Source organism: Gastrolobium bilobum, unplaced genomic scaffold (genome assembly GCF_033153095.1).
Source record: "Gastrolobium bilobum isolate Gb01-03AN ecotype WA unplaced genomic scaffold, APGP_CSIRO_Gbil_v1 utg1090, whole genome shotgun sequence".
Lineage (NCBI taxonomy): Eukaryota > Viridiplantae > Streptophyta > Magnoliopsida > Fabales > Fabaceae > Gastrolobium > Gastrolobium bilobum.
The window spans coordinates 234,894-248,684 of NW_026899797.1; the positions used below are offsets into that span (position 1 = coordinate 234,894).

Consider the following 13,791-nt stretch of genomic DNA (forward strand, 5'->3'; position numbering starts at 1 on the left):
TTAAGTTCAATGGCTTGACAAGTCTACAAGAGGACACATACCTTTAAAAGAGACGGACACATAACTAACAGTAAATTGAAATCCAACAATCCCAAGTGTTTCATGACATTTTTTATTTATCTTACATTTGACACACGTTTCGGAGTATTAATTATGGGTTATATTTATCTCATGTTATATAAGAGAAGTTAATTTCCTACACACAAAAAAGAGGAATAGGTCCTAACTCCTAACTTTATTTTTTTCTCTCTTCTTATCTGTGGGTCTCACTTGTAATTTTGTTTCTATTATATGAGATAATTTTTTTCTACAACATAAAAAAATTTATTTTCCATTAATTATTCAATTTGGATTGTTGGATTTCAATTTACTGTTAGTTATTTGTATTGAATTTTAACTTATCATTAACTCCTCAATTTTTATGGTTCAAATGTGTTATATTCTTGGATGTCACAGGTAGAGATGGCAAAACATCTCATGATCTACGGATCAACTTGCGACATAAGATGGGTCATGTCAATCCATGGAATAAAATGATTAGTGTGTGAATTTGGATAAATGACATGACTTAATGTGTCGTATCACGGGTTCACTTGTGTGACCAGCGTGTCAACCAAAAAAAAAATTTATAAAGAAAAAAAAAAGTTGAAATTTTGGTATTTTTACACACCCCATTGTGGGTTAACTTGTGTATTTTATTCACTTTTTCCCTTTTATTTTTATTTTAAAAAATCAAATTATCTATTTTTGTGGGTCAACTAGTGTGACCTGCGACCCGAGGTGTGTCGTGTACAGGTTGAAAAATTTGACCAGAGAGTCGGACTTGACACGACACAAACACGACCCGCTGACACGTTTTGGTTCCCCTAGGTACTGGGCATGATTGACAAATATTCAGATAACAGAAATGTGAACATAAGTGTTAATTAGGTTATGCAATCCTCATTTTTTAAACTAGGAAATTTGAATATAAAAATAGGGGACATATTCGTTTTCAACAGAAATTTGAATCCATTATAAAAATAAAAAGAATTAGATTTTCAATCGTATTATCGATCGAAAAATTGAAGGTCATTTCAATGGAATACAAAATTCTTATTCCTAAAAAACTAAACACCTTTTCAACCAAAATCATCGACAAAACAACAATGGAAAAGTCATTCACAAATGACAATATTGTTTTCCGTAGACTAAGTGGTAAAAAAATTTCGACAGATATTGACAATGCAGTTTGCTGAAAATTGCGACCCAAACATTGTTCACTAACATTATCTGTCGGTCATAAACTATCGAAGGAAATTTAACACATTCGACGAAATTACTTCCTTTTGTAAAATTGATCAATAAAATCAGTCAGTCAAATTATTCATTCCAACGAGATAATCAAAGACGTAATTTGGTTGGTTGCAAAATTCGTCAAAAACATAGGTATCAATAGAAATGTGATGAATATCGACAGAAAATGTTCATTATGATGTTGTCTTTTCTAGTAATGGATATATTATTCAACTCAATTTTAGCAGGTTCATGAATTAATTAGTTGTATAATCTATTTTAAGCATTTGATTAACAACTAGTGAGGTTGGTCTAGTTGAAGCAAGGAATATTAGAGTCACATTTATATGCTTTGTTATCTTTCGTATACTTTTTCCTTTATGCATGCACGTTCATGTATTACTGGTGTCAGGTGGGTCCAGGGGGAAGCCCAGCTAGCTCGAGCCCAACTCGGCTCTGATACCAATGTCAGGCGGGTCCAGAGGGAAGCCCATGGCGGGGGCCACCACCAATGAGCTTCTATACAGCGAGTACACCAAGTGGGTCCGACACCACATCTCAACCCAAAACCTTAAGGCTTTGGGTTCATGGGTCCTTCCACTTATATACACTTCACTTAGTCCATTACCAACCAATGTGGGACTCATCACACTTGAATATCTCAACAACTGGTGTAAAACCTAAGAAGTCACGCGTAGGCAATTAGTCAATTAGTGTGCAATTCGTGATTAGAAAGTAGTTAGAGTATCTTATATAATGTAACATCTCGGGCGCTGACGAGGGTGAGGAGAGATCGTCGGTGTGAAAGGGCATGGTGCGAAAGGGCACAAACAATGAGCGGCTCCTGGCAGGCTTCCAGTGACGGGGGTGCATGAATGAATCGAATCAACACCCGGAAGAAAGGGATTCTAGAGACTGTGCTGGTATGGGATGGTATAGTTGATAATAGCTTATAAAAATGAATTAGTACTACCTATAATAACAAGATGCATCTACTTTTCGGTAGCCCGAAACGGAAGAACTCCAAAGTTAAGTATGCTTGACTTGCAGTAATTCTAGGATGGGTGACCTCCTGGGAAGTTTTCTCAGAAAGTGTGCGAGTGAGGACAAAACACGCTGAAAAGTCTCATGTTAGTGTGTGGGGACAGTCGTTGATCCTTGCAAGTTTCCAGGCGTTACAAGTGGTATCAGAGCTGACCTCTCTTCCAGTATAGTGTGGTTCGAGGATGAACCAGGCGGAAGCTGGTGGACATGTAACATCTCGGGCGCTGACGAGGGCGGGGAGTGATCGCCGGTGCGAAAGGGCATGGTGCAAAAGGGCACAAACAAGGAGCGGCTAGGCTTACAGTGACGGGGGTGCATGAATGAATCGAATCAACACTTGAAAGAGAAGAATTCCAGAGACTGTGCTGGTATGAGACAATATAGTTGGGAATAACTTATAAGAATTAATTGGTACTACCTATACTAACAAAATGCATATACTTTTTAGTAGTCCGGAACGGAAGAACTCCATAGTTAAGCGTGCTTGACTTACAGTAATTCTGGAATGGGAGTGTGCAAGTGAGGACAAAGCATGCTGAAAAGTCTTATGTTAGTGTGTGAGGATAGTCGTTGATCTTTGAAAGTTGCCAGGCGTTACATATAACGCTTTGTAATATAGTTGATATATGTATAAGCCTCATGTAGTCCGTATATCAATTTTTATAATGCAATATTTGCTTGCATCATAATGTGATATCACAATTTTGGTATTTCACTTCCCTATGATATTTCGCATATTCTTCATCTTTTTTTGTTTTCTTTTTTCTTATATTCAATTTCTTCTCCTAAAATGGCGAACTAGAGCTTGCAAATACTCCTAGATTTTATAACCAATCCCATTATCCTTTTATTTCTGCATCCTAATAAAAATTCCAAAATTTCGTCCTTGGTGTTAGTCTCACCTCCGCAGAATGGGAGAAATTATCAAGTATGGATGTGTTCCTTGAAAATGAATTTGAAATCATAGAACAAGCTTAGATTTGTGGATGGCAATATTATGAATCCTGATGATTCAAATCTTATTTTTATCCTTGCATCACAATGGTCTTATCTTGGATCCTCAACTCGTTTTCCTAATCTATCATACAATTGATACTTTAGATGAATCATTCTTGATGTTTGGAAGGATTTACGTGATAGATTTTTTCAGTTAGATATTTTTTAAATCTGTGATCTACAAGAAGAAACATTTCTCCTTCAACAAGGAGAGATGAATGTCTCTTAGTTCATCATATGAGTAAAAACTCTTTGGGATGAGTTGGGAGAGTTTGCAACCTTTTCTAATATGTAGGTATGCAATCCATTGCAATAGTGGATCTTTGAATCATGTGCAAGAAATGAGAGACAAGAATCAAGTCATCTAGATCTTGAGAGGCTTGAATGAGCAATTCGCCCATGTCAGATCCAAAAACATGCTAATTGATCCTTTCCCAAATATCTACAAGGTATTCTCCTTAATCATTCAAGAAGAAAGACAATTGAGTTTAGAACAAGAAGAAAATTCACATGCTGGTTCCAAGTCATTTCTTAACACCTTTGAACATTAGAATGTTTAAGGTGGATACTCTTTAAGAGGCATGTAATGCTACAATGGTGGAAGATGGAGAAGAAACTATGGAAAACTATGCATGCACTGTGGGAAATCCAATCACACTACAAATACATGTTGCCAAAAGCATGGTTATCCACCGACTTATAGGACCAAGACTAACTAGTTGATGAAAACATTCAGACTAAAATATGCAATTTTCATAAGAAAGTTTTCAAAGTTTGCTATACTTGCCCAAGCCATCAAAATAGATTCCTTCTTCCACCCATACTATCACTCTTCCAAATGGCTCATGAGTTTATTTATACTAATCGGGAATTATACATGTTACACTTTATTTAGTTTTGCAAAATGTTCTATATGTTCCAAACTTTCATTTGAGCTCGAAATTTGTTACAAAATTATTGATGGATCTCCGTTGCCTTTTTGTATTCAAGAATTCTTCTTGTGTTATCCAATAGATAAGTATGAGGCAGATGATTGGTTCAACTAATCAATGCGATGATTGTACATTCTATTCGCTTCAAAGAATTATTCGAATATTATTCATTGCAACACCTAATCAACCGATTATCCTTTTCTTTGGCTTCTTAGATTGGGACATTCCTCTAAGTCTATAATAAAAAGCATGTCATCTCTTTTTCCTTTCACTCCGTGTACACACATTAGACCTTGTAATACTTCTCATCTAGCCAAATATAAGAGGCCATCTTTTTATTCTAGTAATTATCAATTAAAATGTATTTTTGAATTTATCCATCTTGACATTTAGGGCCCTTATTCAATCTCATATGTATATGGTTATAGATATTTTCTTGCAATAATTAACAATTTCTCTCGTTTTACCTAAACTGTACTTAAGCGAAATAAAGATGAAATTATAATGCATTTACAAAATTTTATCACCTTTGTTGGAACATAGTTTTATACTTCTTTAAAAATTATTCGAATTGACAAAAGGGTTGAGTTCCTCATGAATGCTTTCTTTCTTAACAAGGGTATAGTTCACCAAACCTTATGTGTGGAGACACCCCAACAAAATGGGGTGATTGAACGTAAACACCAAAATATCCTAGGTATTGTTCAGGTCATTATCTTCCAATCCAAGCTCCCTAAACACTTATATACCTATGCCATAACCCAACCCATCCACGTTATTAATAGATTGACCATTTCTATCCTTAGTCATAAAACTCATTATTAGAAACTCTATGGTTCACCTTCTTTAAATTTGCACCTAAATTTTTTGGATGCTTGTGCTAATGTGCTATGCATCCACAAATCGCTCATATAACCATGTTTGATCCTATAGATAACTTTGTTTGTACTTAGAACCTTCATTTCATTTATTATTCTTTTAGTTCATCTTCACGATATCGCATTAATTGATGATGATAATAGTGAGTTTCATCGTATCAAAATATATGTATATCAACCAACATATTAAGATCAAGGACTTGAGTTCCTTGAGGTTTTTCCTTGGACTTGAGCTTGCATGATTTAAAATGTTCTTCTTAACCAAAAAGAATACAAGTTAGAGATAGTGTTCGATACAAGCTTACTTACAGCAAAGCCATCTTCAAACCCTCTTGATCCATCCATCAAGCTTGAAAAGATCCTTCAGCCTATCTTTATTTGGAAGGTCTCCTTCTTTCAATTGTTGATTTGCTACTCAATAATTGAGATGATATGATTCTAGACCAATACAACAATATTATCAAGATATAATCTGGGTTCTCAAATACTTAAAGGTGCCTCATTTGAAAGGCTTTTTCTTCCCTTCCACAAGCAACCTCACCTTAATAGGCTTTACAAATCTTGATCGGGGGTCTTGACTAGAAATTTGAAGATCTATCTTTAGTATGTATGTTTTCCTAGGTGCCTCTCTTATATCTTGGAAGTGGAAGAAACAAAGCACAATATCCAAGTAATATTCAAAAATAGAATAAAAGGCATTTGCTTCTCTAACATGTGAATTGTAATTGGTGAGCTATATTCTTCAAGATCTGCACATTCCTATTACTCGACCAATTTCACTGTTATGTGACAACCAATCTGCCATTCATCTCATTCACAATCCCATCTCCCATAGTGTAGCAAGCACATTGAGATCAATTGCCACATTATTGGAGAGAAAACTCAAGTCGATCTCATTCATATTCTTCCAATCAATTTTTGGATATATTCACCAAAGCATTGCATCCCAATCCCTTTTGATCCCCGACTTCCAAGGGGAAAGAGGCTGCTATGAGAGTCATATTTATATGATTTGTTATATTTTGTACACTTTCACCTTCTCACATGCACGTCTATATATTTTTGGTGTGTATATTAGTTTGTGTCACATATATGTAGCCTTTACAACTTATAGAGTTAGGTCGAGGCAATTACATAGTTAGTGTGCAATTAGAAAATATACTATTTTTTTTTGTAGTTGAAAATATAGAAAATATACTATTTTTTTTGGTAGTTGAAAATATACTATTTAATTCTATGCTATATATATATATATATAATCAGCTTCATATATTCTGTAAATTAATTTTTATAATGCGATATTTTGTTTAGGTTAAAGATTTGGATTTTTATTGAAAAAAATCATTAAATGTAGTTGTTTATGACAAATGATCCTTTGAGTGTTAGAGGGATTAAGTTTGCTTTAAATTGATTATATGTTCATTCGTCAAATGAATCAAATAGTAAAACTATTAATAATGTCTATAAGTTTGCTATTTTTGTTTTTTATCTATGCTTTCAATTTCTTTCCTTATATTTTATAGTTTGCATTTTGTAATAACATAGATTTAGAATAAAAATTTGCATTTTTTGAAGTGGTAGTAAATATGTTGACAAAATGTCAAAATATATGCAAAAATTGTAATAATTAAAAGAAATTATTAATGTGTGTTATAAAAGTATACTAATTAAATAATAATTAATGTATCTTATTTATTTTTTAATTACATAAGTAAATATTAGATATTTTCTATAATTATATATTATAAATACTTTATTTTCTAACGAACGCCTTTTTTGTGTGTGGATACAAGACGAAAAAATAAAAACAGACAGGAAAAAAATAAAAAAGAACAACCTAAGCACAGAGCCTAGGCCAGTGAGTTCCTGTGAAGTCACTCTGCAAACGATGCAAACACTCTTGAGGTTGAAGATCTAGAAGCTGAACGTTCCAAGAGAAGTTGCTAGCATAAGCAGCTAACCAATCGGCCACTCCATTCCCTTGGATGGATATGAGAAACAGTAACATTCCAATCCTTGGCCAAAAGCTCCCTGATACGACTAATCAAACCAGAAGATGGGTGAGATTGGCTACACCCCTTAAGGATCAATTGTTGAGCTAACTGAGAGTCTCTTTCTAACCACACATTTCTAAAACCTTTGCTCCAAGCTACTTTTAGACCCACCAATAGAGCCCATAATTCTGCATTCAAAGCTGTTTCGTTACCCAGATTCTTACAGAAACCAATAACCCAGTTACCCGAGCTATCTCGAAGGACACCACCACAGCCTGAATGTAATCCATCAATTGAGCTAGCCCCATCAACATTTATCTTAATGCAATTCAAAGGAGGAAAGGACCAAGCTATAAGTTTCTCCGTTCGAGTTGTCGACTCCACTCGTGTCACCGAGAACATCTCTTTAGCCAATAGAACACTATCCTTATAAGACATAGCTATACACAATATGCCAAAAGGACTACAACTTAAACCATTAAAAACAAAATCATTCCTATATTTCCATAAAAACCAAGTTGTAATACCGAAAATTAGCTGCCATTGCGGATCACAGCTCCAACGATTGGCACCTTTGATATTCTGCAGAATCCACTCTTGAAGATTCAAATTCACAAAATCCTGCAATTGGTTTTGGTCTACAAGTAACTTCCAAACCTCCCTGGCAACTTTGCAGTCCCTGATAGCATGAAGAATTGTCTCTCTATCAAGGTTGCATCCAGGACAAATCTCGGTTGATGAAATTCTGCACTGGAATCTTGTGTAGTTTGTCATGAGTTTTTGTGTGTGTGAATTTGAATCTTAAAGATAGTAAATTGGATAGTAAATGCTATATACGGCATGGACTACATTGGATATTGAATAATTGAAAGATTCTTGAGCATTTTTCAAATAAAAATAAAAATTCTCAAGCTAAAATCTAACGACGCATGTTTAAATTGTTTAATTAAACTTGAAAAGAGTAATTAATTACAAAATTGTGATTAATAAGTTAATCCGTAATTAATTATTACCTTATTACCTGGTTGTGGACTAAATTTATCATTCGTACTTAATTCTCTCTGTCCTAATAGTCCTTCATGGTTTGTCGCTTCAGGAATGTTCCCTTGTGTAACTCCACGTGGCTCTATCTGATTGGTTATCCCTTAAAAGGTTCGCGAGATATCGCCAAAAGGAAACCCAACATGGAGATTTCACACACGCAAACCAAAAAATAAAAAAATCGAAAAACGAGAAAATACAAGAGAAGATAAAAGTTAGAGAGAGGAGAAAGAATGAAAGATAAGAACGAAGAATAAAAAAGCGCATTAGTTTACGACACAGCATAAACCCTAGTTCGAAAATATCGCGATAAATCGAAAAAAATTATTGAAATCTGCGACCTCCGTTTATCTCTCCGTCGGGAAAGATCAATCTCTCTCACTCCGTAAGCTTCAAATTTCTCGCTATCTCATTTTTTCCTTAATCATCTCATCAGCATCCTTTCTTTTTTTCACCTTTTTAATTTTGATTATTTCTATATCTTTGTAATCTATTTTCGCAAATGTTTTAATATGAAATTGGAGATTAGATTTAATTCCCTGTGTGATTTAGGAAGGGGAGATTTAGCTCAGTTATTTTAGTGCTTTCTTGGGAATATCTTACGTATTTTAAGAAATGAGTAAAATGAAGGATAAATTAAATTTTATTATTTTTCCTCATGGGTCTATCTAAGATGCTTGACTTAATGCTTTTGCAAGGAAAGGAAGAGTTACAATATGTCATGGATAAGTTCTCTAATCCACTTGAGTCTTGAGTTTATATTCAAGTTTATTGCTTTAATCATTGAATGATGACTGTTGTGCTTGAATGATCATGGTCCATGTTATTGTGTTGTGTTTCTGATGAGATTCTTATTTCATTATCTGGTTTTGGTCTTTTTCTTGTAGGTTGTCATATACTATTTCACAAGAGTTCGTTACAGCATCCTAAGTAAGTTGAAGCTTATTTTCCAATATATCTATCTTTTAAAATGTAATGGATGCAGATAGGATCAATAGTGGACCTAGCATTAAGTAATTATATCCTAATACGACTTCGTTAGCTTCTACATTAATTTGCTTCCTATCATATGTTATCGTTTAAGTTAGAGAGATAGTAGATTTTGAGTTGAATTGGTTCTTTGTATGATTTCAGAGCTGGAATGACCAAGTGGTCACGAGTTTGATCCTCACCGCCCCCATTTTGTGGTGGAATTAAGTAAGTACAAGGTAAACTAAAAATAGGCCTGTACAGCACAAGGTAGACCAAAAAATAGAGCTATGCAATATCCACGCTTCAAGCCCAAAGGGCTTTTGCGTGTGAGGGTGTGTTAGAAGATATAAAATCATTAATGTAGCCTCACCCATAGCCTGGGTTGAATTAGTTCTTTATCTTTTCTATTTTTGTTCTGGCTTTGTACTTTTTTCTGTAGGGAGTAGGGGCCTTATATTTCAATACTTATTTTGCATTTTGCCATCCCCTCTTATTTTTTATTTGAATATTTTGTCAGCATTGCTCTTAGTTTCTTTGATGCAAATGTAAAATTAACAGAACCAAAGAACTGCTTGTTATATAATGTGTTGACAACAATTCTTTTTTAACACTGGCAGTGGTTCGAGAAAAAGATGTCTGCTGGGAATATGCGGAGAAATTAGATGGAAACAAGGTAAGATGTAAATTTTGCCAAAGAGTTCTAAATGGTGGCATTAGTAGGTTGAAACATCATTTATCTCGATTCCCAAGTAAAGGGGTAAATCCTTGTAGCAAGGTCAGAGATGATGTTACAGACAGAGTAAGGACTATAATGGCATCAAAGGAAGAGGTCAAAGAAACCTCTTGTGTGAAGAAGCAAAAATTACCGGAAGTAAAGTCTCCTGGTAATATTTCTGCAGCTAAAGCTCTTATATCTATGGATGCAACATCCCCTATTATGAAGATTTTTCCTACTGGCAATCCTATGACCCCTTCCTCTGTAAACAGCCAAGAGAATGCTGAGAGAAGTATTGCTCTATTCTTTTTTGAGAATAAGCTAGACTTCAGTGTTGCACGGTCTTCATCCTATCAGTTGATGATTGATGCCATTGCAAAGTGTGGTCCTGGATTTACAGGTCCATCAGCAGAAATCCTGAAAACAACATGGTTGGAAAGGATAAAATCAGAAGTGGGATTACAGTCAAAAGATGTTGAGAAAGAGTGGGCTACTACAGGTTGTTCCATTATTGCGGACACATGGACTGATTATAAATCGAAGGCCATGATTAATTTCCTAGTCTCATCACCATCCAGGACTTTTTTCCACAAATCTGTGGATGCCTCTGCATATTTCAAGAACACAAAATGGCTTGCTGATCTTTTTGATTCTGTAATTCAGGAGTTTGGCCCAGAAAATGTTGTGCAAATTATTATGGATAGCAGCTTTAACTACACTGGTATTGCTAATCATATTGTGCAGAACTATGGAACTGTATTTGTATCTCCTTGTGCCTCTCAATGTTTGAACCTAATCTTGGAGGAATTCTCCAAGGTTGATTGGATTAGTAGATGCATTTTACAAGCACAAACCATATCAAAGTTAATATACAATAATGCCTCATTGCTTGATCTTATGAAGAAGTATAGTGGAGGCCAGGAACTAATCAGAACTGGGATCACAAAGTCTGTATCCACTTTCCTGTCTTTACAGTCTATGTTGAAGTTGAGAGCAAGATTGAAGCATATGTTCCACAGTCCTGAATATGCCTCAAACACTTCCTATGCAAATAAACCGCAGAGTCTTTCTTGTATTGCAATTGCTGAAGATGGTGATTTCTGGCGGACAGTGGAAGAGTGTGTGGCCATCTCTGAGCCTTTTCTGAAAGTATTGAGGGAAGTATCTGACGGGAAACCAATTGTAGGTTCCATATATGAACTAATGACCAGGGCCAAAGAATCAATTAGGACATACTATATAATGGATGAGAACAAGTGCAAGACATTCTTAGATATAGTAGATAAAAAGTGGCGGGACCAACTCCATTCCCCTCTACATGCAGCTGCAGCATTTTTAAACCCTAGTATCCAATACAATCCTGAAGTAAAATTTATTTCTTCTATAAAAGAAGACTTCTTTAAGGTTGTGGAGAAATTACTTCCTGTACCAGATATGAGGCGCGACATCACCAATCAAATATATACTTTTACAAAGGCACATGGGATGTTTGGCTGTAGCCTAGCAAAGGAGGCAAGAAATACAGTTGCGCCATGTAAGTTTTATGTAGTATCCTTAATCCATTTTGTTTCTCAGTGAGCCAATTTTATGATGAATGTACATTTTAAGCTGAATATTTCAACCCAACAGTAAATTTCGTGGATATTAAGGTCTGATTTCAGCATGATCCTTTAGATAAAGAAAACAACGTATTTTGAGGGTAAAATGTGCATCAAGCGAGTGAATTCTTCTTTTGTAATTGGTTAACTCAGTAAATTTTTAGGAAAATTTTGGAGTTTGTTTTGCTCATGGAAAGTAAAAACTTCAGTCATCTATCTGGGATTAATTACCTAAAATTTGGGGAGGTGGGACCACATGAAGCTGAATTGCTGAAATGCATCTATAACTATGCTTAGTGCTTTTGGTGTTCATCATTATTTCTTAGAGAACAACACAACAAAATGTAAACTTTTGACATGCCTTTTTTTAGTGAATGCCGGACCAAGCTTTGATTCTCAGGAGTCATCACAATTGTATTACTGAAGCAGTGGCAAGGATGCTAATTTTTCCAGTCTGTTATTTACCCCGTACAATAGAGTTTGGCCAGCATATTTATTAGAATGTGATTTTGGTTTTTTCTTATTTGCTTTATTCGATTGTTTTTTATTTTCAAATCTGCTGGTAACACTGCACAGTAGGGTTAGTTATTCTGCAAACTAATTGCTTATTATTCATTGTAGGGCTTTGGTGGGAACAGTACGGTGACTCTGCTCCGGCGTTGCAAAGAGTTGCCATTAGAATATTAAGTCAAGTTTGTAGCACCTTCTCATTTCAGAGACAGTGGAGTACCTTTCGGCAAATTCACTCAGAGAAACGGAACAAGATTGATAGAGAAACATTGAATGACCTTGTTTATATACACTACAATCTTAAGTTGGCTAGGCAGATGAATGCAAAGTCTTTAGAAGTTGATCTGCTTCAATTTGATGATATTGACATGACTTCTGAGTGGGTTGAGGAGAATGAAACTGCAAGTCCAACTCAGTGGCTGGATCGTTTTGGTCCAGCCTTGGATGGCAATGATTTGAATACGAGACAGTTTGGTTCTTCTATATTTGGTGCAAATGACCCCATATTTGGATTATAATGTTGCATCCCATATATTAATTATGTAGCATAGCAAGTGTCCTTTCTAGTTGTAGATCGTATATTTTTCCTTGTAGGAATGAATCTGAAAGTTATGTAAAAACAAGAATCTATTGTCTGTCAGCCTTTCTCTACTCTCAACCAACGTCCCCCATGCATTTGGGAGCATAGGGTAGCTAATTCATGATTCTGTTAAAAACTATAGGGATTTAGGCATAGATAGAGAAGAAGGGAGAAGACTGAATAAGTTAATATTAATAGTAAATTACTAAAATAAAATAAAAAATAAATCATGAAATATATGAAACATTAGGAAATATAATAAAATATAAAAACCAATCCTTAGAAATCTTTACTCTAAGATATAATGCAATATTTTTTAGGTATTCTAACAATATTTCTGTTGTACTATATTGGTATATTAAGTCTTAAGTTTGGCCTATGCATAATCGTTTATCAAATGAGAGAACAGCTTTTGAAAGACAATCAAGGAAACATCAACCAATAATAAATTTCCCTTAATTCTATTATAATTATTGGTGTAAAGAATCAATTCAATCCAAACTTTAAGTTACTAGGTGAAAACTAAAGAATCAATTCAATTCAAAAATCTAAACTACACGTAAAGACCAATTACTAATTTTATATTATATTTCTCTACTGTTTTCACTTTTATGCACCATTTAAGCTAATCTAATTGCATTCCCCAACTTAATATTAATTTTTTTTAAACATAACTTAATTTTTTTTTTTTGATACATAACTTAATATTAATTTGAGAGTTCAAGTCTCACACTATTATTATTATTATATTTATTTATTTTTACCAAATAAAGGTAGTTCAGTTGACGTATGAGAGCTAAGCAGGTGAGGGTAGGAGCATGTGTTTGATCATCACAGTTGTATCTTGGAAGAAGTTTAAAGCCTTAATTCTAGATCCGCTTCAAACAATATTGCCTCTCGTAGAGGATACTTGTGGTTTATCCAAAAAATATATATTTTATTTTATTTTAATTTTTTGTGTAAAAAGGTTCAAAATGAAAGGAGGCCCTTCTCATTCCAAGAAAGAGTGTTTGCAAATCCAATTAAAACAATCTTGAGAGAAAATATCGTTGTGCTAGGGTTTGCCGTTTGTGTTAGGGTTTCCTTGGGATTGCCCCCATGCAATCGGCTAACGTCCGCAACCTTTCACCTGATGAAGCTGATAACCTTCAAAGGAGCAAAAAGAAGTACAAGGGAGAAGGTCAATTCTCCAATGATCAGTCGCTTGTTGTGAGGGAGGAGGCATGGATGGATGGCCAATCAAGCTTTAAAGAAAT

The 13,791-nt window shown here is 34.7% G+C and overlaps 1 protein-coding gene across 3 annotated transcripts; it reads left to right on the top strand.

Annotated features, from left to right (window-relative positions):
- Nucleotides 1–8,417: 8,417 nt before the first annotated feature.
- On the top strand, nt 8,418–12,613 carry LOC133293554 (uncharacterized). Of its 3 annotated transcripts, none has more exons than XM_061492142.1 (4): nt 8,418–8,545; nt 9,048–9,090; nt 9,750–11,381; nt 12,067–12,613. In XM_061492142.1, coding segments are annotated over exons 2-4 (2,040 nt in total). In that variant the 5' UTR covers nt 8,418–8,545; nt 9,048–9,089; the 3' UTR covers nt 12,474–12,613. The 3 variants fall into 3 exon arrangements, with proteins under 3 accessions (XP_061348126.1, XP_061348125.1, XP_061348127.1); XM_061492141.1 differs by lacking the exon at nt 8,418–8,545 and adding an exon at nt 9,295–9,357 and having other exon boundaries at nt 8,640–9,090; XM_061492143.1 differs by lacking the exon at nt 8,418–8,545 and adding an exon at nt 9,295–9,368 and having other exon boundaries at nt 8,642–9,090.
- The last annotated feature ends 1,178 nt before the right edge of the window (nt 12,614–13,791 follow it).

What these genes read in the sequence shown, in the direction of transcription:
- LOC133293554 (XM_061492142.1), top strand. An exon ending in AAGAAATACAGTTGCGCCAT is followed by an intron (nt 11,382 to 12,066) that starts GTAAGTTTTATG and finishes TATTCATTGTAG; the next exon opens with GGCTTTGGTGGGAACAGTAC.